At 38.5% G+C, this 27680-nt stretch overlaps 3 protein-coding genes and 2 pseudogenes across 4 annotated transcripts; 1 reads left to right on the top strand and 4 right to left on the bottom strand.

Annotated features, from left to right (window-relative positions):
• Positions 1-25: 25 nt before the first annotated feature.
• On the bottom strand, positions 26-5835 carry LOC145895868 (uncharacterized). The gene is made up of 15 exons (XM_082984649.1): positions 5716-5835; positions 5364-5505; positions 5251-5307; positions 4855-4935; positions 4555-4629; positions 4399-4491; positions 3986-4048; positions 3359-3421; positions 2636-2788; positions 2543-2576; positions 2398-2449; positions 2246-2276; positions 2004-2117; positions 1858-1929; positions 26-1804 (listed from the first exon to the last, which is right to left on the bottom strand). Exons 1-15 carry the CDS (start codon positions 5833-5835, stop codon positions 912-914), a joined length of 2043 nt encoding a protein of 680 aa, XP_082840775.1. The 3' UTR covers positions 26-911.
• Positions 5379-6918, bottom strand: LOC145894529 (uncharacterized). Its single transcript, XM_082983143.1, has 3 exons — positions 6698-6918; positions 6438-6607; positions 5379-6152 (listed from the first exon to the last, which is right to left on the bottom strand). Exons 1-3 carry the CDS (start codon positions 6713-6715, stop codon positions 5840-5842), a joined length of 501 nt encoding a protein of 166 aa, XP_082839269.1. The 5' UTR covers positions 6716-6918; the 3' UTR covers positions 5379-5839.
• A 1951-nt stretch (positions 6919-8869) lies between these two features.
• On the bottom strand, positions 8870-14824 carry LOC145895867 (uncharacterized; annotated as a pseudogene).
• Positions 14825-17604: 2780 nt separating this feature from the next.
• On the top strand, positions 17605-19752 carry LOC145894207 (uncharacterized; annotated as a pseudogene). Its single transcript, XR_014401548.1, has 4 exons — positions 17605-17907; positions 18291-18435; positions 18715-18818; positions 19400-19752. The product of XR_014401548.1 is annotated as an uncharacterized LOC145894207 (transcript).
• Positions 19753-19907: 155 nt separating this feature from the next.
• Positions 19908-26965, bottom strand: LOC145894204 (uncharacterized). The gene is made up of 15 exons (XM_082982704.1): positions 25646-26965; positions 25525-25587; positions 25278-25373; positions 25041-25136; positions 24696-24764; positions 23903-23971; positions 23777-23836; positions 23361-23438; positions 22469-22555; positions 22372-22408; positions 22138-22195; positions 21935-21986; positions 21746-21874; positions 21460-21516; positions 19908-21349 (listed from the first exon to the last, which is right to left on the bottom strand). Exons 1-15 carry the CDS (start codon positions 25692-25694, stop codon positions 20445-20447), a joined length of 1905 nt encoding a protein of 634 aa, XP_082838830.1. The 5' UTR covers positions 25695-26965; the 3' UTR covers positions 19908-20444.
• Between the last annotated feature and the right edge of the window lie 715 nt (positions 26966-27680).

Below are 27680 nucleotides of genomic sequence, written 5' to 3'. Positions count from 1 at the left end.
GTTGTTTCAACGGTCATTGGGTCTTACGTTTTGTAGAATTGTCAACAACCCAACTTTCACATCGGTATCATACACATTGCACAATTGAAACATACGAACTCATTGGGGTTCGGACAATTTGAAAGAAATATTAACGCACGTGTTTTCGGTACATGCTTCATCATGTGCGACAAATGGCTATAAAAGAGCCAATGCTCTAGAAATGATATAGCTGACAGCATAATAGGAATTATATATAATATAAGTAGGTGGAACCATAATTAAATCAGCAAATTTAATTTAATCAGTGGTTCCCAATGTTCATAAACCAGTGACGTACTCATCCCAAACAAAATGTTACAATAGACAAGCTACATATGACTGCTAAAACCAAGTTAGTTTGCGACACACAAATAACAGGATTTAAACGACGCACGGAACTTCTGGTTCACCTGTCTAAATACAGCACATAGCACCAAGCAAAAACGTGGCCATCAGCTTGTACATTTCTCAAGTAAATACATTATTACGTCACAGGTGCTAGATGCTACAAAAACAAGTGGCGGGAAAATACATAAACAACTTAAGTTCTCGCTGTAACAGCAACACAAGTCAAGTCACACCGTACATATTCAATTGAAGACGCGGCTTACAAGATTTTTGTGTGTCATTTATCTGCCAGCATAAAAATTTTCGAGCCACAGATTTCATAACAAAACTTGTACTTTTAATATTTATAGCACAGTGATTGCTAGTCGGTGGAAACTAGTGGGAAATTTTAAGGTTGTGGTTAATTATTTGACACCGGGAATTTATTTTTTACCATCGCACGCGGCTTACAATCGAGGACGGCTTCTAATCGAGTAAATACAATAGGCTATATAATATTACACAAAATCCACCAAAGCAATTTCAAACAATGACACACAAAGTTAATATTCATCTCCACTGCTACTGCCCTCGTGAAGGTATTTGCCACCAAGGAGCTGCCTGGCTGCTATCTCTACTTGTTTCATTTTTTTATTGCACCGTTTTTGCCATTGCGGTTTTTCAACTTCTGATAGATCCACGCACGAATCTATCGCACCTTTTGCATTCTCGATCATTTTCTTTGCAAGTTTCAGAAAGTTTACGTGAGTAAATTCCGCGATTGCAGGAACACTATAGTCATGGGAATCACGTTTCATGTCACTTAGAAATGCAGCATTGTATCTTTCCGTGTGCATCTCCATGTAAACCTCTCCCAGTAGCTGCCAGCAAGTGGCCGTCACACTCAATTGCTTTACTCTTGGTGGAGCTTGACTAATCAGATCTTTTAAGGTGATTTCTGCTCGGCTGTACTGTCGAAGTGAGTGTTCAATGCGTCCAACACACAATCCACATTTAAACACCATAAGTTGCTGCCTATCTTCATTGCACGGGGTTGTCCTCTCAGCGCACAGCTTGCAATGAACCGCCCAACGAAGTATGACGTCAGATACAACAGTTTTAAAACTTTTGCTGATCAGAACTTTGCCCAAAACATAAAGTTCCTCGGCACAAGCATGCAGTCCATTAATCTTAGCATTTGGATCGTGCAACTGTTGGAAGCATATCGATGCCACCATCGAAAAAATAGCGCAGTCAAACGCTTTTTGGCTCAATCGGGATTGCTTTGCAAAGCTCAGTAGAAGTTGGCAAGAAGATTCTTTGTTGCAAATTTTGTCGGCAATAAGTTTGGCATAATGCTTTGTCTCTTCGAAGTTTCCTATCTTACAAAACTCCTTTGCCTTCGTGCGAATTTGTAGAGAGCTTTGTGACGATAATTTCTCATATAATCCTTTATCTGAAAGAAAAAAATAATTTTAACAACGTTCAAGTAAATATTCCATTTTATACCGTTGTTTTTGAAAAACAATTTTAGTCTCGTTTTGTATTTTCCTCCCTTACTCGATGAAGCGTACAAATGTCCTGGAAATGCAAGAGTAACAGCAATTTCAAAGCCAAATCCTTGCAGTAACCCACAAGAATTTTTGTTTTTTTACCTTTATCGGTGTTTTTGCCATGGTTTCTTGTTTCAACATTCATTCTTTCATCGGCCACGTGATCAAAAACGCGAACACCTGGTTTGACTTTACCAGTAAAGCTTTCCTGTTTGTCTACAGAAACGCATAGTTTTTGTCACAAAAATAAACTAAAACACGCAAACCGTTGCAAAAATACACTCACAAGCTGCCAAACTTATGTGTACCCTATTACAAATGATACAAAACCACATCCTGCTCACCTATCTTTGCAGAAAAGGACTTCGTTGTTTCCTGCATTTAAAAAAGTAAGTACTAATAGGAACACATAGAAAAATTAAAATTCTTTATCGGATCGCCATAACTAACAATGGTAAAAGTTACCATAAACTATGACTACAGTTTCGTGCCATACCTTAGATAGCTTTTTATTTGTCTGTTGACCGTTGCTTGTTATTGGAGTTCTCCTAAAAGACAACCGTAATTAAGTTGTGTTTTATATTAAATTTAAATAAAGATTTAAATTTTAAAACTTAAAGCAAGTAAAACTTCCAACTTACCTAGGTGTTGAAGGAAGAGGTCTTTCTTTTTCACCTGATGTCAAAAATATTCAAATAATATTTAACGTTTAGTTTGTCAATACAAAATGCAACCTTGTTTAGATTCGAATTTTTTCTTCAAATTGGTAACGTTTCCTTGAAACAGCCCATAGTGTTCAAAGTTTCTAACCGGTGGAACGTTTCTGGAATCAACAGCTGCAGTGTTCGGTTGGTCAACTGTCCGGGACAACGCTTCTAACTGTGCTTCTGAGTAGCAAATGTAAACCACTTTGAACAATTATTATCACCGTTGTTTTTTGATGAAACAAACGTACAGAAACGACTTTTAAAAATCTGCGTATTAACTCTTCGCGTCGTTGCAGGACAAGACGACAAATCATTAAAAAAAACACATTAATGGTTATTGTGTGAGACAAAATGCTTTGGTATGTGTTGTATTCTTCAGTCACAAACAGTTCAAGTGTATTGGTACAAAACGGTGCGCAGGTTTTATAGGCAAAGCCAACACGCAAATAACGCCAGGAACGCAATTATTAGCCACTGAGGTGTGCAGTAAATCCACAGGCGTATGTCGCATTGCCAGACACGCTGATTGCATGGCGAATCTAAAGCGCCGTTTTGTTAGGTCAACTAAAGGACACATAATGATACAATTACACAACAGTATGTTGCTTTACGAGTAATAGAAAACGTATTTCTTGCAATATCACTTTGTTTGGAGAAACCTATAAAAATTTCCCGCGCTTCTGGCAGTTTTGTGATCCAGAAACTTTGAAACTTTACCCTTAACCCTATTTTACCACAAGGTTAGTTTACCACGCAAGGCTGGTCTTGACGTTGTTGCACTTTTATGATCTACAACCATTGGTATCGTCTCATCTGCAAGGGAAATGCAAAAGTTAAACGGCAATTTGGAACCACACAAAGTACATTTAAAGTTGACCCCAGCGTAGTTTAAATAGCTTTCAGTTTGACATCGATCCGAAATGCTTTGTAATGCTGCCAATGTTCTTTGATGCAATTAAAATTCAAAGAGCAATAAAAATTAATTTAATAAGCACGTTCAAAACCGTGACCGCTATGTGATTATGATACAATTAACGTGTTTTTATATAGCAGCTGCTAAGGTGGAATGCCGATTCGCCATCTTTCATACACCGAGTGTTGATGCGATATTTCCTTGTATTTTAGCATCATGTAGTAGAATATAATAGCTGACTTTGAAACATTTTGTTTCTAACAATCAAATTCCTATCTCAAAAAACCGATATCTGCCTAGATTCTGTCACAAGTTGCAAACTATAGGATTAACCAAGTAAACGTCTTGTCGTTGCTTGCTAATATCAAGTTTCAATTACTTGCCAAACTATGCAGTAGTTTTATATGCCGGTTCAGTGTTTTTTAACCACATTACAAACAAAACGCAACGTGGAAACACCTTACCGACTTCGGCGTACTCAGCAGAAGCATAATCCTCATAAATTCCGTAGTCAGGATCGTCCATTTCTGATAAAAACAAAAAAATGAAATCTAATCCTAATTAACCTCGTGATACAAAAACACACGTTCCTGGTGAGGTTCGAACTCATGACCCCAAGTATTCCATACATTATATGTACGAGTATATAAAGCAGATTGCTCTTATTTTGCAACCACATCTATACAGAATTCCATGATAATTTATTTCTCCCGTGCGTTGTGATTGAAAATTGTTTTGTCTTCAAGATCGTTTTATTTAAAGCACCGATATAAAGCAAAAGAATGCAGCAGCAGGTTATGGAGTATTATGAACTTAGGAAGAAATTGTTGACCAATATAGCTATAACATTCGAACATCAATTCTTCTGATATGTTACCGTATGTCCGGTTCGTAGTGAAGCTGGTGCTTCGTGATAGCGGGTAAGCTCTACTATCGGTTCGATAAACTGTGCTTTCAGGCTCTGTTTCATCTGTAAAACACAATATGACTTTGTCAACAATTTCAACAATTTTTATATGGTTCTAATACATACCGCCACTGCCCAGGTAAGTAGATTGGGAACTCGCACAGGTCCGTTCGGAATATTTACTAAATGGAATTGTATCGTCTGCCAGAACGAACACATTTCATGAGTATCAAATATTATGTTTGCAATATATTTGAAAGTGTATGCCAGAAATTATTTTTATTTAATTTATTTTGTTCCAGACAACGCCAAGTGTGTCGTTCTTTTATGACTGACAAATGTAGATATTCCGCAACAACGACAAGTTTCTAAAGTGATTACACGCTTTAAGTCTCTGCGTGCGTGGTTAAAAACGTTTTGTGTTACCATTGTACGAAGTTGTTGCACGTTTGGTTGGGAATGAAATGCTGGCTGGGGACCCGGAGTAAGATCTAGGCCATGCTGCACCTGACATGAAAACATACTTTTACTTTCATAAAAGAATACTTCAAACAAAGGTAGTTGTAAACGACGTCTCGGCAAAATTGATATAATGCCTTGACAAATATATTGTTTTACTGCACAATAGCATCCACCCAAAATAAGTTTCGCAAATATAGCATGCAGAATGTATTGGCACAGGTGGAGATTTGAAAATATCAAATTAGTTCAATGAAGAGCTCCCTTCTGCTGTTATGTGTAAGTAAAAATGATCGATTAAAGCCCAGCTTTTACATCAATTTTCGCACTCGGTGCGCGAAACATGATGAGACTTCGTCTTACCATCAGCAACGTGTGAGGCTTGGGCTTGAACGTGGGCGCTCTTTGGAAAAGTCTCATCTGGGATTAATGAAAAATTTGTTTCGGTGCTTGAATTGTAAAGGTAACGCGCGCACCTGTTATTTGTTGCTGTTCAACTTCATAGATGTTAAATGTGTTGAGAGGAAGCCATGAGTTAGCTGGAAGTAACGGTAATTCTGTGCAAGGCAACTTTTCTTGGAGCTTCAAGGTTGCCTTTTGCCGTGCTAGTTTGCCTTGCTACATCAACATGCGTTGAAAACCTAGTTTTACTTTCACAATTTCGGGCCGCAGCTCTGGTATTTCGTTACAGCAGCTCTCCATGTTCGCACGTAGCATGTTTCGTATGGCCGAGGGCTGTGTATATTGCAATATATCCCAACCCCATTTCGGGAGTGAGAACATTTGTCCCTCGTGACTTTGAGTATTGGAGAGCATCCGGCGACCTACCATGACGTATAATGTCACACCGTAGCTAAACACGTCTTCCTTTCTGTCTGCGGCAAGTTGGGGATTTTTCAGTCTCTCCGGGGCTGTAAAAGGTGTGTGGTTCGACGCATGGTTCCTCATTATTTCACCACAACAATCGATTACACCGAAAATCATCGGTTACTAAGATACGCTTTGGCGTAAGGTTACATTTGGAAAGTTCTATGTAACTCGTATTGTTGTGGAGGAACGATAGTCCGTCGGCCACATCGGCGGCAAAACTCAGCAGTACGACGTCATCGATAACCGTTTCCTCGTCTATGAGAAGTTTTTGTAGGTTTCCTCTGGGTAAATACTCTGTGAGGATGCCCATGGTGTTGCTCCACTTCGTATATCCGAACACTTTAGCGATTCGGTCGTGGCTGAATTTTTGCAAGGTGGAAATATCTTCCAACAGTCTAGAAAGTTAAAATACTAGTGGTTTAGGTGAAACATATTTCCCACCGGAATAATAAAATTAACACGCAAAAATAAACAATTCTGTTTTTGAATTCTAGGTGGAATTTTTCAAATTTGTAAATAAATTTACTAAATTACAGTTTCTCATAACTATTTAGGACATACCAGTCGTTGGAACGGTTGTAACGTCCCGGATTACTTTCACCACTGCAAAGTGCTATATCACGATACGGAATAAAGCGAAACTACCTGTGGTGCTTATAGTTATAAACGTGACGTCTTACTTTTCTTCCAGCTCTTCTTCTGCTTCGCTTCTCGGAAGTGAGACGAACTTGACCACCACGTATTCAAGCACGTCATCAAAACACAGCTTCAACTTGTCGCAAAACGCAAGGTTACGAGGAGCCGCATCCGAGGGAACGCACCAAATACACTTGGCATTGAAGCGCTTTATCTAAACCATGTCGTTTGTTTTTGTCTAACGTTTCTTCCACAATAACCTTTAAACTCAATAATAGTAACTCGTTCTAAGCGTATTCCTCACCTCTAACATTCGATCCATGATCACGTGATCTTTAAATGTTGTGAAGAATATGAGTTTTATGAAGAATCAGCTTTCACGAAGAATTATAAAAAATGTTGTATTTATCAATCTATCGACTGCATTGACATCCAAATAGCAATCACTTTTTAGGGCTATTCTTCCAACATCAATATTACTGAAAAACACGTGCAATTGGAAGAGAAAACAACACTTTTCGAAAAAGCTACGATTGTACTTTTACTTTGGCCTGAGCCATGCACCTGATGTAACGATAAACCTGATGTTAGGAAACCGTTTTTGATAAATATGATGCTTTGATGTACACACCCAACATCCTTATTGAAAAGCATTGAGGCAAAAAATTACCAAGTCTGCTGCGCTTTCTTCTTAACTGAAGCACCTAATGTTATATGTCACAATGTGTGAACCTTGCGCACCAGATCGGAACAGTTCCGCTTTTCGGCGATAGTCACATGCCCAGCATTTGCAAAACGTCACATGTGAGAACGTCGCATTAATTCCGGAAACACTTTATATCCAGCTCCATAAACCATCACTTAACGTAGAAGATAGCTTGCAGACCATTTTACCTCTTCAACACCTAGGTCCTCTCTGCTGTCTGTCATATCTGAAATGATGACGTCACTGTCGTAGACCTCCGAGTCAGCTACAGTCACGTGATGTGTTTCATTCGTGTTGTTGTTTTTGTTTGCTCAGTTGCCTGCCCACCTCTGCGCGCGCCTTGCTGCAACTCATTCCGAATAAGCACTGGTGATGAACGCACTTGTTTTCGAAACGTCTGCTCAATGAGAAGCATAATAGCTTTGGCATTTATATTCACATTAAATAACTCCAAGTTTTCTGCACCTAAGTTTATCGGCCTGACAAACTATTTTGAAATGTCAAATGTCGTCCATGATAAATTTCCTACATAATCCACTTCGATTTACTTTGCCTGAAGTTCTAATATCCAGGTTAAAGTTATACAGGCGTGACATAATATACGGCAAGTACTAATTGAAACCAATGACAATATGGAATTAATCAGAATTGCTCTTCTGGCACTTAGTTTCTAAAGTGTTTATTGAAAACCAACGTTTCGTCTGCCATCCGGCGAGACTTCTTCAGGGTTATGTCAACAGTAAAGCATCACGCACATAAAACACCAAAAACGTAGGAAAAACGCAGGAAAAACAGAGACGCTCCACATCCATAAAAACGACCATTGCATAAACGATAAGGAGCAATGCGTATATTTTCCTGCTGAATACAACAACTTGTTGTAAATGTTACGCCCCGCTACACACCTGGTTCACGTGACGATGCAAGCGGTGCCAGTCTTATCTATTCCTTTTTCCTTGTGTTTTTCCTGCGTTTTTCCTACGTTTTTAGTGTTTTATGTGCGTGATGCTTTACTGTTGACATAACCCTGAAGAAGTCTCGCCGGATGGCAGACGAAACGTTGGTTTCCAATAAACACTTTAGAAACTAAGTGCCAGAAGAGCAATTCTGATTAACTAGTATGCCTGGCAACAAAAATAGCAGTAGACAATATGGAAGTTTAATGGAAGTTATACCTCATGTAACATTGTAATTACACGTACAACTCCCATCGAAACGGTTAAATTATAAACCGCTGAACACAAGCTTTATTCATTATGACGCAACGTCACACAAAATCTTCAACGCAAAAACACAAGATGAGGTTTATGTACAAGTGCCATAAGAGGACGTTTTAAGAATGTGTTCAATTTTTTTTGGTTTATTTTTCATGTGACAGAATATAAATTCCAGTTAACGTCATTGCTTCGTCTTTATCTTCCTAAAATAATATTTGATCCTATACTTTGACTTGCACCTTGTACGATGCTAACGTACGGAAATACTTCCTTCGATTCAACAAAAGCAAGTTTTTGTGATGGAACACAAACGAAACAACGCTTTTACGGATTATGATCACCAAATGTAGAAGTTATTTTGTTGTATGCTAGTTTCTGGCATCGAATGAAGCGCACGGATTTCATAATTTTTATCCAAATCCATTTTGCATCACAAACAAAGCAGGTTGCAAAGTCAGTTAAAAACGCGTGATTCAGTAAGATTGCACCAACTTTTTTGGGAAATTCATTACCTTAAACACCTAAATCTTTCTAGAAGAAATCCAAGGTTTATTTACAAGGCAGATTCTGCTTCAACCATAAGAAAGATTTCTGTGTTGGCGACCATGGCTACATATTCCCGTTGTTCTTCTTGTGGATGACGCCTGAAAACGCAACGTAGGCCACTGTGGACTCGATTATAAAGCAGTTTTGGGGCGTTAGAGTAGATGAGGGGATTTAGAGAGCTGTTGATGGGGAGCAGGATGATTGCTGACACTGCGTATATTACTGGGGGTAGAGGAACTCCAGCGAAGTTTATAAATGCCATGATGGAAATGGGCACCCAGCAAAGAAAATCGGTGATGATCAATCGGAGGATTTTCTTTTGCATTTCTGCCAAAAAGTTGCATTAAGGTTATAATATACGTCAGCAAATACAAATGTGCTTGCCTTTGTTTTTCGTTGCCGCCTTTCCAGGTCTCTCGTTGACTTGCTTAGCACTGGCAGTCGACCTCTTATAAATCCAAATGTAGGTCACTGCCACAAATATGAAGGCCAGGAAGTTGAGAGTAATGACGGCGATTGAAAATCCCCATGCCTTGTCACTTGTTGTTACATACATTTTGCTGATGCAAACACTGCTGCTGCTGTAATATCTAAACAACATTTTGTGGCTATAAAGTTGAAAGTTATTTGCAAATAAGAACAAACCCCAAATATCCCGAAATGGCAAACAACTCCGTGTAATTGTAATCCTCAAGAATATCCATAAAATCCATCCAGGAATCAGCATCATATACCCGCAAGAGAGCACTCTCTAGTGCTTTGGAATCGTTGCTGGTAAATTTGTGTTTAAAAGTTAAAAATTGATCCATGAAGTTGTACATGCCTGTATACATAAAGCTTACATACTTTAATCTGGTTTGGAAGTTCACACGATCTTTTTTTCTTACTGGAAATGTCAACTGTAGCTTTGTCAAAAAACGGATTTTCATTCATCCAAGCTTTGGTTTCGTAGAAATGATGAAGTTCGGTTGCAAGAGGGACAAAGGCAATTGCAAACGAAAATGTCCAGGAGAGAATAAGCGAGAGAATGACGGTTTTCAGTTTTGGTTTTAGAGATGCATCAAAAGGCTGCAACGCAAGGACACATTATAAAGTTTGTCGCAAAATAATATTTTGAAACCAAGACTTTTGGTGTCTCACTCATGACTTAACCCATCCTTAATCCCACCTTTGCGATTGATAGAATTTTTACCGCATTTACACCTATTACAAGACGGCCTTGGGTAGCTCAGTTGGTAAAACGAGAGCCAGCCTTAACCAAATACGATAGCATACTTACGTTTTTCACAGCATACAGTCGGAATATGGTCAACAGAACCATTGTAAAGACCGATGTTTCGCTTGAAAGCAAAACCAATACACCCATTGTGGTGCAACTTCCGCTTGATCTCCAAATAAGGTCATTGGCACAATAACTTCCGGAGTATCTGACACCAGCAACGCCGAGCATGATCAGATAAACTCCCATGAGTAGATCGGAAACCGATAGGTTTAAAACAAGCAGATGGTTTGCGCGAAATGCAGCAGATTGCGATTTTGTTGTCACCAAAGTTTTGCTTTCCATCACCACGACAATCTTAAAAACAAATAGTGAACCCATATTCCACCGATAAACCATTGAACAACATAACCAGATTAAATTAAACACATAATGTACCAAATTTCCAGCAATGGCGAGCATCCCCATTATCCAGACAATGGCTCGTAGAAATGGGTTTGCAATCAACTCGTATCGTGATGAAAATATGTTTTCGTTGATCACTTTTGTATTTGTTGGGCACTCGTCTGACCAATCAGAGCAGTCGCCGACTCCATTGAATTTCTGGAAAGAGTAAACTTGAAACAACTTTGGGCTGAAAAATTCGTTGACGCAATTGCCAGTGTCCTACTTGTAAGTTACCAGTAAAAATGGTGCGACCTACAAATTATTTACCATTGCTAATAAAAAAAATTTTTTTTCAAAAGCTTGCATAAGACTACATACGATTGCAGCTTTTTGGTGCAACCGCATAGATATTATCACACGCAACCACTTACCGATGTACAAATCTTGTAACAAAAATTATATTTATACAGATTATGAAACTTTTGATATTATACATATATGTTTACCTTTTTCTTCTTAACGAACAATGGTTCTTTGTTTTCGCAATAAAACCTTCCGTCATTCGTGCAGTTGATTTCGTCACTCTGATCATCGCAGTTTATTGTGAAGTCACAAATCTCCAATTTGTTGATCGATGTCTGATTTGTGCGAAAGGTTTGTTGTTAAATCTTTTTTAAAACATTTTAGTTTCCTTTTTCTTTTCTTTATCCTACTTGTATAATATCGAAAAAACATAAAAATATGAAAAAGCATTGTTTGTTATCTTCCCTTGATTTTTTTTTATGATTGTGTCGCATGAATGAGCAAAGATATGAAACACAGTTATTGTCAGATAACAATTTGTGTTAACAGTAAGAATACAGCTTTAAATCGGTTTAGCACTAAACTCTTATAGGTACGTCAGTTGAGCAAATTTTTGACAATGGATGGTTTACCTTGGCCCCATTTAATGCTGAACAATAGAACCTTCCTTTCTCTCTGCACATTTCTTCTGGATATTCGTCACTTTTATCCTTGCAATCGATAAAACCGTCGCATACTTTGCTCTGGGGAATGTTGAGAAGACCGTTTTTTGCGTTGCAGTGTTTCCGATGTTTGCAAACTTTAGGATCTTCCTCAAAGTATCTGCCACCATTATATTTGCGAACGAAACCAGGGCAATCCCTCTTTCCATCGCACATTAGGTTGTTGTTGAACGGCCCCCACCAACGCCAATCCTGCATTAAACATCCCACGTTGACTGCAGCTCTGCTTCCATTTTTATTTAATTTCGTGCAGTAATATAGTCTGGATGTTAAATATATGTAAGTCTGAATGTGTGCGTTTAATACCAATCATTATGTTTGCTTTTGTTTTATTTATGTTTGTTGCTTTTAGAATACTGATGATGTCGTATAGGCGAAATATCTATATTCTGTAAACCAGTATTTTGGATGATTGTGCAATAATCTAGGTCAGTCCTAGTAATCACTTTTTATTATATTTTTTGTAAATGAATCGTTAAGTTTTATAAGATACATTTATTTGAATAAGATACTGAAGGTGCTTAGTAGAGAAATGTGTTGGTCTAAGAAATCAACGCCAAACGATTTTAACCATGGAACCCACATTTCCACAGATGCTCAACGGACTTACATGTTCATTTACCCATTTAATCAGTTGGAATTCATGTAGCAAGTATATTAGCACACCGTCTTGTTGACATTCTCAAATTTCTGTTTTACAAACGAAACGAAAAATTATTTGCTTACCTCACAATTCCACCTTCCTTGTATGAAGGAGGTTGTTTTTGTTGTTGGGCAGTCGATCTGCATTTCCGTATCATTACTGGAAAGGTAAAAAAATGGGTTATTGTGAGATTCGCGCTGTCGCAATCTTATGTTTTATGAAGTTTTTCATTAAAATTGTTTTTATCAAGAATTCTGAAAAGAGCAGGCTTTTCTTTTTGCCAGGTAAATTTACACTAACGCCGTTAGCACCTTCATTATTTAAACACAACGCCAACTTATTCATATTACACGATTCAAGGAATCACTCTCCATTCTTATAGCGCTATATGAACGCAAAGATTCTATTTAAATAAAAAACTGACGATGCTTTTTAGCAAAATATATTTGTCAAAATTTTAACCTCGTAAAAATTTTTTTTCATAAATGTGGACGTTTATCACTTACTAATGAAACTTGACGCACTCTTTGATTTTCCCAGATTGACAAAAACATTCGTCACTCTTATCGGGGCAGTCGATGACGTCATCACACACACTCGATCTTGAGATGATCATAGGGTCGTTTACACATTGGAAGCATAACCGATGATTAAATGAATAAGGATTTCGAACGTCTCTGCCATAATGCACACGGATGTTGCATTGCGTTGTTAAACAATCATCAAACGAAGGATTTATAATTGTGCAAAACAATGGGAAAAGATTTTTGTTTCTCTCTTAGGTCAAGTGTTTAACAAAATACCTGACATCTCCATTCTCCGAGGTGTAACACAAATCAGATTTATCATCACAATCGGCAATGCCGTCCCATAGAAACATCTGTGGAAGATTGCAATTCCTGCCATTCCGAACGCATTTGAATCCAAGTCCATTATTCGATTGCTGGAAAGCTGGGCAGTCATTGCAAGGATCACTATCACAAACAGTCGAACGTTTCCAACAAGCTGAATTCGGACACTGGAAGTTGGTTGAACAGTGGTACTCGCATGGGTAATTCCCCTCACAGGGTGCGAGTTGGTCGCAGATTTCAATTTTTGTTAGGTCACAGGAAATGTTGGCTTCGTTCATTGCGTTGTGACAGACTCCGTGACGGTCGAAGCAATCACAGCGTTGATTTTGACTGCTTACAATTATCACGATGTTAAAACTATGTTTTCAATAATAAGGACACCTAAAGTGTGTTGTGATTTTTGTACCTATATTGCTGAAGAGCTTCTCTACTACAATTGGATTCATCGCTAATATCAGGGCAATCAATGACGTCATCACAAACACTTGACCTTGAGATAATCATGGTGTCATTTTTGCATTGGAAACACGACTGTTCGTTAAAGGATGAAGAAGTTCGGATATCTCTGCAATAACAAAATTGCCGACATCTTACGCGACGTTACCGCTCTTCTGTTGGCAAATTTGACATCTGATTTTGTAAAAAAATACCTGACATCTCCTTCTCCTGGCGTGTGACACAAATCCGATTTATCGTCGCAATCGGCAATGCCGTCCCATACCAGTAACTGCGGAAGATTGCAATTCCTGCCATTCCGAATACATTTAAAGCCGTAGCCGTTATTCCACTGTTGGAAAGCTGGACAGTCATTGCAAGGATCACCATCACAAACAGTCGAACGGTTCCAACAAGCTGAGTTAGGACATTGGAAGAGGGAGGGGCAGATGTCACAAAGCGTTTTGCCAACACATTGGATTTCCCCTTTGCAAAACTCCATACGTCTTAGAGCGCATACTTTGTTTGAGTCGCTGTAGTCAAACTTGTTGTTGCAACTTCATAAAAAGTACGTTGAACTACATCAAATAAACACTAATGAATGGACTTTAGTACTTATTTTAACATAAGGTTGATAATTGACCGCTCACAAAACCACACTAATTTTGCAATCTTTACTGACAATTGGTGTTTAAGCTTAATCCCATTCTCAAACTTTTTAACACTAGGAGTTTTCCAAGTTTCAAAATTAGGAGTTTTTCTAGATAATAATCTAGATAATACAATAACGCTTGTCATACTGGCAAGATAGGTCTGGGCGCTCGACCCATATTCCAAGAATAAAACCTGATCGGGATTGGTGACCTGGATATCTTGGGTGCGAAACCGGGTGTGGTCAAAACTAAACAAGCACACCGAACATACAACACTTTTACTGCTGATGCTGCTAAAATATGAATGACCCGGGAAAAAAATACCACTTACCTGTCACCAAACCCTGAAAGAACGGATATCCCAAACATGCTTGGGTTTTTACCTCATATAAGCACTAGTGAGGTTTGCAGGATAGGTGGGAAAGTTGGCCGATTTTTCGTCACTTCTGTCCGAGCACATTCTCCAGGAAGCAGCAGTGCCATCACAGAAGTAACGAGCGTCCACCTTGTTCCCATTATCGCAATTGAATCCTGCACAGTAACATTTATCCCATCAACCAGAATCGAATAAAACAGTGCACGAATCCTCGTGTTTTGTAATTGAAGTTTACAACAAACTAAAACTGCATCCACAAAAGACAGCGATAAAAAGTTATTAGTTGGATTTGTAACATAATATACTTACGGTCCCAAGGGGCATATTTTGCTGCGGCAATTGTGATAAACGAGAGCAGGATTCCATCAATCATCATTTCCAGCCAATATCTGATAAAACACAAACGCATCTCAAATCTTGTTATTTTCTGCAGCTCCCAGTGGCTACTGGTGACTGCATTGTTTGCAATTTACGTTTTACGAATTGTTTTTCATTTAAACAATAATTTGCGCCGTTTCAAGCTCTGATAATAAAATGCCATTGTTATTTAAAATGGACATAAATTTGGTAAACCTTGCTTCTACTTTTAGGAGTCAAAATGCGGATCGATGTTTCTGTTTTTAATTCTTCTGCATCTCAATCTTTAAACATGGCAAGTTATAACTATCAATGTATGCATTAAAAACCTTTGTAAATTTCACAATATCGTGTTTCTTTCAAGAACAACTCTTTCACTTTCCCCAGGTTTGCATTTGCTCGCCACTAAACAATATTGATAATCAAGCAATACAGATGCTAAATTTAACGTCGTCCTGTTAGAAATATGTTGTAAACCCCTGAATCGCCAAGCGCCGCAGTCGCCTTTTTTGCTCTTTCACGCTTGGCGTTGCAACACTTCTATATTGCGTTACCCATACCGAAAACTTAGATTAGATGTTATAACAGCTATAGTTCCTGCTGAATAAACCTAAACCACTCAGCGGCCAACAACGCAGGCATTAGGATTGTGTGTTGATATCTGTTAACTTGCTTCGTTTCTAATCTTTCGGGTTGGTTTAAAAGTTGAAATCAGGCAACAAATTTTTACGCCTAGCAAAAAAATATATAAACGATATGCGGGGAATTTGTTGAACGTTCTACGTTGACTGTGGTGTCTTCACCAAATATGGAATTTAATATCACATGTAATGCAAAAAAGTTCACTTGGGCCTTAATCCTAACCATAACAAAAATCTAGCCATATTTTCACATAAGTTAATATTTCAAAACTCGCCCTTCCTCTTCAACGTTAGCGCGGTTGACAACACGCTTCCATACTTCCTTCTCAGCATTCAACTATCTCCGTCGGCATGACACTTTTGTCGCAAGTTGATTGACAGCCTTATGTCGTTTTATATTTGCGCCTGTGCGATCATTGAAATGTGCCCTATAGCAACAGGCATATGTTCTTGATGTAATAACCCATGTCAAAGCACCAAAATAACAGTTTCTAGGGAAAATTGTCAACCCACTTTTAATGCCAACCTGTTGGAACCAGGCGTTTGCAATGGATTTTACCATTGTTTTGTAAATAAGCCGGCAATATTCAAAAACACTACACGAGCCTTAGCACTAAACAAACTATAATCTCTAATAATGTAATGATTGGATAATGTAAAAGACGGCATTCCATTTTACGAAGAAGGCTTTAAATTGAATCAATACATGACAATTTTTCTGTTGTTGACAATTTTGTCACATTTAAATCTTCAATCAAGGAAAATTACCATTATCAATAAAGGCATATTGAATGTTTGCAATTGAACCAAATCCAACTAACTAGCCCAAAAAACGTTTGCCAATTTCACAATATAAAAATTATATACATTTTAATTCGACAGTCACAGTCTGATGGTTTAGACTGAATTGGGAGTGTTAGGTTAGACTCCTTCATCATTTATGAAAAAATCCTGATCAAAGAACCCGTGATTAACTACATCATGTGCTATGAGTTATAACAAGTCTAAAGCCAGCTTTTTTGGAATAAGGTGTTTGTCGATGTTGGTATGGGATTTTTATTTTCCCTGGAGAGACAAAAGATATTCATATAGAAGCAAGGATCTGTGCAATACCGAAATTTGGACCTTTGCATTCAGACGAACCGTTTTTATTTGATCGAAACAATTTATCGACTGATCTTTTGCTTTTTTCAAAACTTCCGAAAACGGAAAATACGCGCATTTCTCGGATACGGTAGGCACGTGACTTTTACGCTTGGCTAGTCAAGCTTGCAAGGAAAAGTATGGTTGTGTCGCCGCAAGCGATGCAGAGGCTAATTACAATTACAATGTACACGATGCACTGAATTGCTTGCTTGATGTAAATCGTATTAAAGACGTATTTATTAAATTTTCTGTTGGTTTTAGCACCCATCAGCATGGGCATAACCGTTGGGTTTCGGCGCTGTTCTGCCACATACAAGTCACAGTAGTGATTTTGCGGCTTTCTGCTTGATTGCAACGTGCGTAGAAAATGTGGCGATATAACCAACGACAAAAGAGATATTTCAAGCTTGTGTCGATTCTAATCGCTTGTGTCGAATTGAATTTGCTGAGCATGCCATTCTATGACCCGACAAGTTGTGTGTCCGAAAACAACAAACGGTATTAAATTAGTGAATAATACAGATCCGAAAAACCAAGCTTCCTGCTAAGCGTTTTGCCTTGACTGCAATTGATTGGTTGCAACGACTGTGCATGGTATACGATATCTGTGATCTCCATTTGAGGCATGTGTGGCGACCTTGCTCCGTCATGCATTGCACGGAATGCTTCAGCGTTATCTGTCAGACCATTACACAAGATGTTGCGCAATAACCTACGTAACAAACAAGTGTCTGCAGACGTTTTGCAAAAATACGTCGTGGCGAGCTGGGTGCGATTACTCAGCTGTTGCCTTGCAAAGATTTAACGAGACGTGTTCGTGTTGTAGAACGACGCAAAACATGGCTTCAGTATGGGGAAAGCCCTGTACGATAAAATATCTAGCGAGTGGTGATTGAGATGTTATGAAAAACTGCAAACTTGGGAGATTTGAAAAGCTGATGTTCGTAGTTTTGTTTCATCTGTTGGGTTAGCTGCTATCATTGTAATGCATTTCAATCATGCAGCAAATTGCAGTATTTATTCTATCGGGTTAAATTCATTTAAAAATTTGTCCTTAATCATGAAAGCAATTATTGCCGGACTCCCAAAAACTGGAACCAAAACCATGACAGCCGCCTTAACCTTGTTAGGTTACAACGTGTACGACCGGATGGAAAACTTTTACTACCTTGGTGATGATTGGAAAAGACAAATTCAGAATGGATTTAAAATGGAAGATATGCGACGAATGTATGAGAATGTTGACGCTGTAGCCGACGATCCGTGCAATTATTACTGGGAGGAAATATTTGACGCATTTCCTGATACAAAGGTTTGTTCATCTTACAGCGCTATACTTAATAATCCAGTAGTTAACAGCACTGTCGCTAACAGTACAATAATCAGCAGTGATTCTTTAAACACGAACTCGCAGTACAATTGCTTCCAGAATAGGGCCAATAACGCACACGTAGTCAACGGGAACAACATATATAACATCTCGTACATAGGTTGTGGCCCTCATGCACGTTCCAAGGAAATACATTAGAAAAAATCTTTTGCGTCATTGCTTTCTTCAAAGTCGAAATTAAACAAATTATCGGTATGAATGCAATTAATCACTCGAAACGATATATGCTGCGAAACGTCTTATTATGTGTAAAAAATACTAATATATTTAAATATTTACGATTTCTTACATCAGACTTGTTTCAGGTTATTCTAACAACCCGTGATGACGATTCTTGGTATCGGAGCTTCGTGAAACAAATCGATTAAGTTAACAACGATATTCCGTTTCGGCTTGCCAAAACTTTCACCATCACTGGCATAAGAATGCACTTTTACATGGCTATAATCAGTGAGTTTCTTATTGGAGCTTTTCACGCGAAAAGATAAACAGGTTTTTGACAAAATTATGATCCATGCAACTACATGGCAACATAACGTTTTCTTACAAACCTTCGTTCTCGAGACATTGTTGTTGGTTTATATCCAAAAAAACACGTCATAAAAAGTTTTACACAATTTCTTATTTTTTGGTTTCTGTGAGTGAATGAAACTTTGCCAAGGGTTCCCATTCATAGAAAAAAATTCCTCATCGCGATAAACAATTTCATCACCTGCATGTTTTTTATAGTTCGTCACTTCGGCAACATGTCGTGGCCCCGGATGTTTATAAAGCTACACAACGAGGAGTCATTGAAACGCAATAAACGTCGACACGAGAGAAGAGTTAAACAGGTATAATATGATTAGTTTTGTGGCAAAAAAGAGATCTATGGTTGTAACGAAATTATCCAAAACTTTTTGAATTATGGTTCAACATTATGGTACCAAGATGATTTCGACACATTATCAAATTGTACATGCAATTATAAAGAGCCGATGATCGTTCCATAGGGTTTGATATAGAATCGAAAAGTTAAGTTGATAAATTTGACTCCATGTTTTCCCAAATTTTTCGCATCGTTTCCATCTTATACATATACGTAAAAGTATTACCATGCTTTCGCATAGCAAGGCAGGATCGCCCCACTGCGCAGGCCATTTATATTTGGCTATCAAAGGCCAAAACCAGTGTTCCGTGGCCACAATATACCCCGTGAAACCGCTGTAGCTCAGTTGGTAGAGCGGTGGGCCTGGTTAGCTCATGGTCGTGAGTTCAATCCTCTCCAGCAGCTTGATTTTCCAAATCTCGCTTCGACTTGTTAGGAAAAAGTGGTTGATCCAGCTGGGTTGCAATGCCTTGGTTGCAAAGCCAGTGAACCTTATACATATGTAATATTACATAAAGTTTTAGTGTACATTTCCTGTATTTGCAGGTTGTCCCAAAAACCCGGTTGTTAGTTTATGAAGTGAAGGAAGGTTGGAAACCTCTGTGTGATTTCCTGGGCGTTCCAGTTCCCGATATTCCATTTCCCCACAAGAACAAAGGAGCCACTGTGCTTCACGATCTGAGAAAAGAGAATCCTGTGATGCAACGGATACAAAACGAACTGATGATTTCTCTCGCTTGTTTGTTTATGATGTGTGGGGTCGTCCTGTACTGTATTTTTCTATATGTGCTATAAGCTCTAATTCCAAAAGTGATATTTAGTTCACACAACCCTAAACAATGTGCTCATAATATTATGCTTCGCCAAAATATTGTGCATAAACCGTCGGGTATTGCTCTATTGTTTCTTTCATGTCATCTAACTGTACAACACTTCTCCAAAAGAGAGCTGCGGATTGGGTGTACACCCCGTTCCTACCTGTAAGATCTCATCAGTGCAGCTGCTGACTGTGGCATTGTGCTAGCTTTTACACTAGCAGACACACACGTTTTCACCTTTCGGTCAAGGTCGATTTATTGGGTACAAATAACTAGGTACCAAACATTTATACATATCATAAAAATCGTTTAAAAATCACACGTTCGATGCCACTTTGTTCATTATGTGCAAGCGCATGTAAAAAAATCTATCAGTATATTTCTGAAATGAGCCGCGGCGGCTTTGGAATTAAGTGCAGGGATGGCACAGATGATTGCGGTTCCATCCAAATATTTTAGCACTACTTAGCGCTAATTTCACCACTTAATGGCAGATGGTATTACTGTAATTAGACCAAACAATGTATAAATAATAACGAAGATAGAGCGCAATATTTGGATAATGGAAATAAACTATGCCACGTTGTAGATTACTCGCTGTAACTGTGATGCTGGGGTATTTACGTAAACTTGTAATCAATTCTATTGCATATTTTTTAAACTGTGTTTTAGAAAACCAGCATATGCTTGCGTAGAACAACATCAACGTATTAAAACCGTTCAACACCAACTTATAAACACATCAATATGACAAAATAATGGGCGTTATATCATTATTGTCCAATTTTGTACTCTTCACCAATCCTAGCTTTTTCGAAAAAGTGTTGCCCGTACTGTTGTTCAGCAATGCTACCAATGCATTTCAGTTTCTTATTGCATCTTTTATGCCAGTGAGGCTTTTCAACCTGGGATATATCATGGCACGAATTAATCGCAGCTTTCGCGTGGATGAAGCACCTCCGCGCTTCCTGCAAATGCTCTTCTTTACTCTCATCCGCTCCCTGGATGCAGTCAAACACTTCGGAATAAATGCGTATTTCTTCCAATGTATCATGCGTATTTTCGGTAGTGTACATTTCCAAGTGATTGTCCCCCAACAATTCCCAGCATTCTGCGAAGACGCTCGACGTTTTAACTCTATCGGGAGCTCCGCTTATCAACTTTTTCAACGTCACTTCCGCCCGAATGTAGTCATGCAGCATGTATTCCACTTGGCCGATGAACAACCCGCACTGGAATGTAAGGAATTTTCTCAAATCTTCGTTACAAGGTTCCACCCTCTCCACCTTCAGCTTGCATCGCAGTATTAGTTTCACAGTGACCGCAGAAACCACTCTGTTAAGCTTTTCGCTGATGAGGGCCTTGCTTAAGGCACAAAACTCCTCGCAACAAGCACGTAGGCCGTGGATTATGTCAGCGGGATCATCCAGCTTAATATAACAGTTCGAAGCAACCATGGTGAAAACTGCGCAGTCAATTAGTTTCCCGTTTAACCGCTCCTGTTGTGCAAAGTTCAACAGGTTTTCGCAGGTCGATGATTCCCCGTTGATAATATAGGCTGTTAGTAATTCGCCATATTGTTTTGTTTCCTCAAAGTTCCCGTTTTTGCATCCCTCCTTGGCCTGACGCCGTGCTTTTTGAAAATTCGGCTTTGAAAGTGATTGATAGAGGTTCTTGTCTAAACAAAAAATATCTTGGCATTTTAAGTTGAAATTCGTAACTTGGACATTTCGGTCACGAAGCCTAGCAAAACACAGGGGAAACACAAATTTAATGATATTGTAGTACCTTTGGTTTTGAAAAACTTTTGGACTCTCTTCTTGTAGTTGATTTCGCGACGTTGACCTGATTGAGAAAAGATGTCAAATGCACGACAAAATACGAGTGCGGATATTGTTGTAAAACGATTGTACTTTAACTACAGTTATGCTAAAATAAGTATTTTGCTCGTCCATCTTGCCACGGTTTTAATCATTGGAGGTTTTTCCACGTTGACTTTTTTCACACAAATGACAACGTTTTATAGCTATTTTAGCGCGTGTCGGTAGTACAGAAAACTGCACACTCGATTTACCGCTAGTAGAAGCAACAAAGCTGTCGTTTCTCTTTATTGCTCCATAAACTTGGCCAGTCATCCTTCCCCTTGCGATGTGATCGTACATCCGGACTCCAACCTTCGGTTTGGTGAGAGACGGCCTCTTTACTAAAGATGAGATTTTATTAGAAAAAGTATTTATTTTACAAAAGCATAACAACGCCACACCTGTATCAGTATCACGATTTTCTCGAAAAGTTTCATCTTGTACTTTCAATACCTGTGCAAAACCCATGAATAGAAGAAAGTTGATTAGAGGGGTTGGGTATGATTTGCAATTCAAATGGATTATGCACGCAAAAGTGACAGAAATCATTTTCACTTGATCAAATAATACCCAAAGTTTTGACAGGTTTTTAATGCAACTTTACCTTCTCTTCCTTTGGTTTCATTTGTAATTCATTGTGTTGTCTTGGTCTTGCTTTTGGCCTTTAAACAGCTGGTATTAGAAAGTTATTTCTTCAAACCCTTGCTTTCTTCTGTTTTTTAAAGGGTGTTAACTCAAATGCGCTGATTTATGTTTCTTAAGCACTTCCAGCGAAAAACTATTAACTTCTAAATCATTTAAAAACCTGTTTTTTAGATTAATTAGTAACTTTTCTTACTTGGGAGCCTGTTGCTTATCATCGGTATGAACATTTCCTGCAAACAAAAAGTTGAATAGGAAATCTCGCATTAATATTCTTGCAAAGACAAAATTACCTTCAAACTTTCCGACAAGATAGAAGACATTGCCTCGTTTTAGATCGTAGAGTTCAGAGTTTTTCACGGAGAGTTGTGTCTGTGCTTCTGCATTTATCAAAGTAATATAAAATAACACAAACTTTTTCTAGTGCTTAAGATGCATAATCCCCATCGTGGAAATAACAAGGAATGCGAAAACCAGGCCTCCATTTCTTGCAAAACAAGATATATTTCTTTATTATAAACGACTTATTTTATTTAGGGCCATGCATTCACACTGATCCGACATCATAGTTTCTGTAATTTTGCACCAGCAATGGCGTCGTCCCCACTTTATCCCCCAATGATAAGTATGGTAACTTATTCCTTGGAACATAACCAGTGGTAGGATTCAAATAGTTCAGCATCAGGTGCTCTTACTAGCAGCGTGCCATAGTGTTTGTAACGGACAGAACCAAGTATATGGTTTCTGTGGTTTTTCTTGGCGCATTCATGCGTGTAAACTTGTCTCGTGTTTGGGTTGTGCGCGTGCTTGTAAGTTGTGTAACTGTATATCCATTGCAATCTAGTTATTGGTACGCTGGTTTAATGCCTTCCTTGCTGTGATAAGTTGCATTCTATTTGAAAAAGGTGGAGCCGTCTAGGCATTTAGTTTTAAAATAGTTTTGGTTCTAATTTTTTTAACTGTTTGCTGTGAAACTGTTCACCGACTGCAAATTGGCATAAAATTGGTAGAATTAAACACATATATATACAAAAAGTACACGGCAGTTGAGGATCTGTATCCTACAGTATTATTGTGCTCGAAGTGAAACATAGGCCTATACACACGCTTGTTAAAAACCAGTTCGCTTTGGTCATTAATTCAAAACAACCGGTTCACACGAAACAGCTGAATCAAACCACTAACCGGTATTTGCATCGTTTGCGTTTGACGAAGCAGCGTTTTCATCGCCTCCGTCATATGGATTCTTCGGTAGTGTTTCATCTAAAGTTTAGTAAAGATTATCTTTAGGTTACGTTTAAATAACTCATAGTCACAAACATGTACAAGCAATTAAGCTAAGTAGGCTGCTAACAGAGCACACTGCATTGACCAATCAGATCTCATGTGCAACTAGTGATACAGGGCGGCCTTGTCTGTCAGCTGAAAGTGGAAAAACCATCCTGCCTAGTTTGCCGTCAACATGACGAGACCCGGGTTCTGTTTACATTTCAATTGTTTGTCTCAAAGAAAATTCAAGGGTGTTGTAACACGTGGATGACTTTGTAGATTCTTGGTACGACAACATCAGGCATCAGGCAAAAAACACCATGCTCGGTTACCTGTATCATCGTAGATTAGCGGCTGTATCTCATACGGGTACTCGTATCTCCCTGCGTCTTCTGCAAAATCAACAAGAGCACATAACAGTTCAAGATAGCCGGGTATTCATGTTCATACGTGGTTACCGTAATTCGACGAGGAGGAGATTAAACTCTCATCGCGAGTAAGAGGATAGGTTTTTGGTGATGTTTCGTCTAAAGTAATTTCAAATTTATTTTTTGATGTCGGTAAAGGTTTGCTAATACCCAACAAAAATGAACAAAACGTTGTTCAAGTTATTACTCGGCGCTTGGTTTTAACTGCGTTCAGATTCATTGTCAGCTTGTTCGTTGAAGATCATGGCCTGATTTGAAATGTAACTAAAGCACCATTACAATAAGAAATGATTAGTTAAACCATGCTGACTGGGCTACGTTTTGCGGAATAAGGAACCTCCTCAGGTTCCTTAGTTCCGCAAATTAGTGTGAGTTTCCTTCTATTCCTACGTTGTCTGGTTACGGTGGTAGAGATCTCTTACGTATGTAAAGGTCACCTGGCAAGTTGTTCGCTTGAGTATCAGTGTACCTTGGCCACAATATACCCCGTGAAACCGCTGAGCTGTACCTGTAGCTCAGTAGGTAGCGCATTGGGACTGGTTAGCCCAGGGTCGTGAGTTCAAGCTCACCGGGAGTTTGATTTTTTTTTTCAAGCCTATACCCTTATTTCCTGAGATTCCTGAGATTCCTCGGGTTCCTTATTCCGTAAATTAGGTTTACCCTATTTCTATTATTGTCTCCCCTGTTTGCCTGTTCACGTTTTCCTGAATTGTTCTCGGTTAGAGTTATTTTATGTTTAGGGAGATAAAAACAATGACTCTGACATTAATATACTTTTCAAAACCCTATTAAACTTTGTTTTCTATATTAATTTTAATACAACCTTTGTTGTCATTGATGAACGAGATATCACCAGGAGGAGGCTCGTAAGCATGATCGGCCGGCATGTAATCTAAAACATGGATTCCTCGTTAGAATTGTTCTACAAAATTATTCACATTTTGTCAGGCGTGTCTTTTAAGCTTACTTTCAGGATAGAGATATTGTAACCGCAAACTAGTACAAAAACTGATCCTTGAAAGTACGAAAATATTACCTAAGTTTGCGTTTGGTTGCCCAATAAAAAGAGGGATTAATGGTGTACAGGCTTTCTGTGTGTATTTATTAACTCATAGTCCTAATCCCTCGCGGGATATGGTGTATAGGTTTATACATTTTGGATGCTTACCTTCTAAAGTAGTTATTGAGTTGATTGTGTAGCTTGGGCTGGCAGGTAAAGTTGCATTACTTTCAAACGATGTAGATTCGTTTTCTTCAGAGCTATCTGTTGGTAACAATGGCATTGAAAGGTTAGTAATTTGCCATGTTTTAGATATATAAAGTAATGGTGTGATCTCAAAACAAACTCATAAACCGAGATCGATAACAACATGGTGTTCAATATTGAGATATATATTTAGCTTACCGAATGCAAATTCATTCGGGGCTGTTGGGGAGCTGAAGTAATTTGGAGGCAGTGGTCTTGTGTATCCGTAATGCAAAGCGCTTGACGTTGCTTCATCTGAAATTTTGTGCAAATTTGAACAAGCAAGTTGTAAAGTATATTTAGGTCAGTTGTTCCCGGTTTGAAGACAATTATTTATGTATGTAACTTAAGACGCTTGCAAAACAAGAGCCTTATGCAAATGCTAAGATTGTTACCCAGCTTATACCTATGTTTCGGGGTGGAAGTTTGTGATGAGCAGTTTTTCGTATGATGCCAGCTCTTGGTTTCGCTGTTCAAACATCAAACAATTATAACTGCGGATTTACCCTAAATTCATGCAACATTACCCAGTGGCTTAGGCTTCTGCCTTTCTCTTGCGTCTGCGTTACGCAACATGAGTTTTGGTGTTGCAATCCGTAAAGTCTGTTTTGCTTTCACAAAAGAATCCTCCGGTGGTTGAGGTGTTGCTGTTTCAAATACCCAGCCCAAATGTGTCACTACAATAGTTATTGACGATCACCCTAATACAACCACAAACGAATCACTTTTCTTGTGTGGTGCTTGGGCATTGAACTTAAAGTAATAAATACCACGTTTTTGAAAGCAGCAATGTTCCATGCAATAGCATGATTGTCAGGATCGCCTCACTGCGCAGGCCCTTACTTGGCGATAAAAGCTATCGTATAGGATCATTAGGCTTCGCAATCCAGGCATTGCAGCCTAGCTGGATCGGTCACGTTTATCAGCCACACTTCTACCACGTTTTACCACAATATAATATATAGTGTTTTGAATGATCATCGCTAATATTAATTTATCGTAATATTGCCTATTAGCACGAAAAATGTGAATACCATGGTAGGTAAGCACTATTATTTTTAGTCCGGTGATGTGAGACACAATCAGAATATCGCAATAATTTGCGTCAAGAAACTTAGGGCCTTCCGCAAACATATAAAGCGATTGTCGTGAGGAGCAGACAAAAATTCACTCGTCACAATATAATACAGAAAAAGAAACCTTTATAAAAATAAAGAGATGATTTAAGTGAAACATTCGACAAACCGCAAATTGTTTGAAGCATTTAAATGCAATCAAGCGTTCACAAGTTCGGTGACCTTTTCAGAAAACGCTGAGAAACCTGTTTTGCAAACGGCGCTGTTTTTCCCGAGAGCTTTTCTCTATTATAGTTGCCCTGTACCCAAACACGTCAATACCCTCTTCACGCAACATCGCCCAAGCATTTCGTTTTGTATTCGTTTTAGTCAAACTAATCTCAACAGTTTTTTGTCAGCATATGTAAAGCTGGTTGGGGACAGGTGGTTGACAACCATTGACACACATGCGTCATATGTTTACCAGCTAATGTGTTATGCTCAGTGTAGCTAGCTTACGCAATTTAAATTCAATATATCTACAAAAATAAAAAGTGAAAATCCCTTTTCCCTTGACGGGATGATATTGATGGAACAGACAGTTCCACTTCGCAACTCCACATTATATGCCATTTACACATGCATTAACCAAGACATTCAACCTTTAAAACATCGTATTGTCTGGAGAAGGGTTTATTAAGACATAAAACCTTCCACATTTTGACACACAATAGGTTTTCAGTTAAATATGCTATCTTTTCTGCATCTCCTCTTCCACTCCATCCAAGTCTACTCCCACAACCCAACTTCTCCAAATGTTTCATCGCGAAGTTTGTACGGAAAAATAGGAACTTGTTAAAATAGAAGAGAGATGGCGCAAACGCATCGGTGCTTGACGGTTAAACACCCGAGAGACGGAGATCGGGAAGTAAATTCTCGGGCAAGGGGCAAAGCTAGCATCAAAGAATTTTGTGAACAAGCAAATATGTGCTGTGGTTTGTCGGCTAAAAGTAATTTGACGAATTTCGGTTGCGATGCAATTTGTGATCGACCTCACGATAAAATACGGGTTTGTTAAATCTGTTATGAATCAACTTTGCACAGATTGTGTGGAATTCCATTATTTCCCTGATCAAACTAGGTGGTTTTTATTTGCAAAGTTGCCCTTTTGTTGCAACACATTTAGAATTGAAATGCTTTGCAACCTTTTACTGGTTTAAATACTGATTTTTGTTGCCACGTTTCCTGTAAATTAAGAAGCTTGTGGTTGAAGCTAACCAGCCAAGTGTCCATAAATTGCCATTACATCTGGTTTGAGCAAATCCGTATATGAGTATATTTGTACGCAGTACCAAGCGTTGGTTGCCGATGTAGAGATCAATCTATGTGGATATGCAGTTATTGGAATTTATAAAAACAAGCAACCAATCATTTTAGCTTTGCCTCCCATATAACGTGACTTAAGTTAACGTATCAAGTGGAATTAAATAATGTGGTATTAAAATCA

This window comes from Ascidia mentula, chromosome 3, assembly GCF_947561715.1.
Source record: "Ascidia mentula chromosome 3, kaAscMent1.1, whole genome shotgun sequence".
In the NCBI taxonomy this organism is placed as follows: Eukaryota; Metazoa; Chordata; class Ascidiacea; order Phlebobranchia; family Ascidiidae; genus Ascidia; species Ascidia mentula.
This window is presented reverse-complemented; position numbering and strand designations above follow the sequence as displayed.

Coding starts and splice junctions, on each gene's coding strand:
- LOC145895868 (XM_082984649.1), bottom strand. CDS start 5,835: ATGAGGAACCATGCGTCGAACCACACACCTTTTACAGCCCCGGAGAGA. Junction 5,506..5,715: donor GTGTGACATTATACGTCATG/GTAGGTCGCCGG, acceptor ATGTTGATGTAG/CAAGGCAAACTAGCACGGCA. Junction 4,492..4,554: donor TACTTACCTGGGCAGTGGCG/GTATGTATTAGA, acceptor TGTGTTTTACAG/ATGAAACAGAGCCTGAAAGC.
- LOC145894529 (XM_082983143.1), bottom strand. Junction 6,153..6,437: donor GAAGAAGAGCTGGAAGAAAA/GTAAGACGTCAC, acceptor TTAACTTTCTAG/ACTGTTGGAAGATATTTCCA.
- LOC145894204 (XM_082982704.1), bottom strand. CDS start 25,694: ATGTTGCGTAACGCAGACGCAAGAGAAAGGCAGAAGCCTAAGCCACTG. Junction 23,439..23,776: donor GCTAATCTACGATGATACAG/GTAACCGAGCAT, acceptor ACTAAACTTTAG/ATGAAACACTACCGAAGAAT. Junction 21,875..21,934: donor AAATCGTGATACTGATACAG/GTGTGGCGTTGT, acceptor TCTCATCTTTAG/TAAAGAGGCCGTCTCTCACC.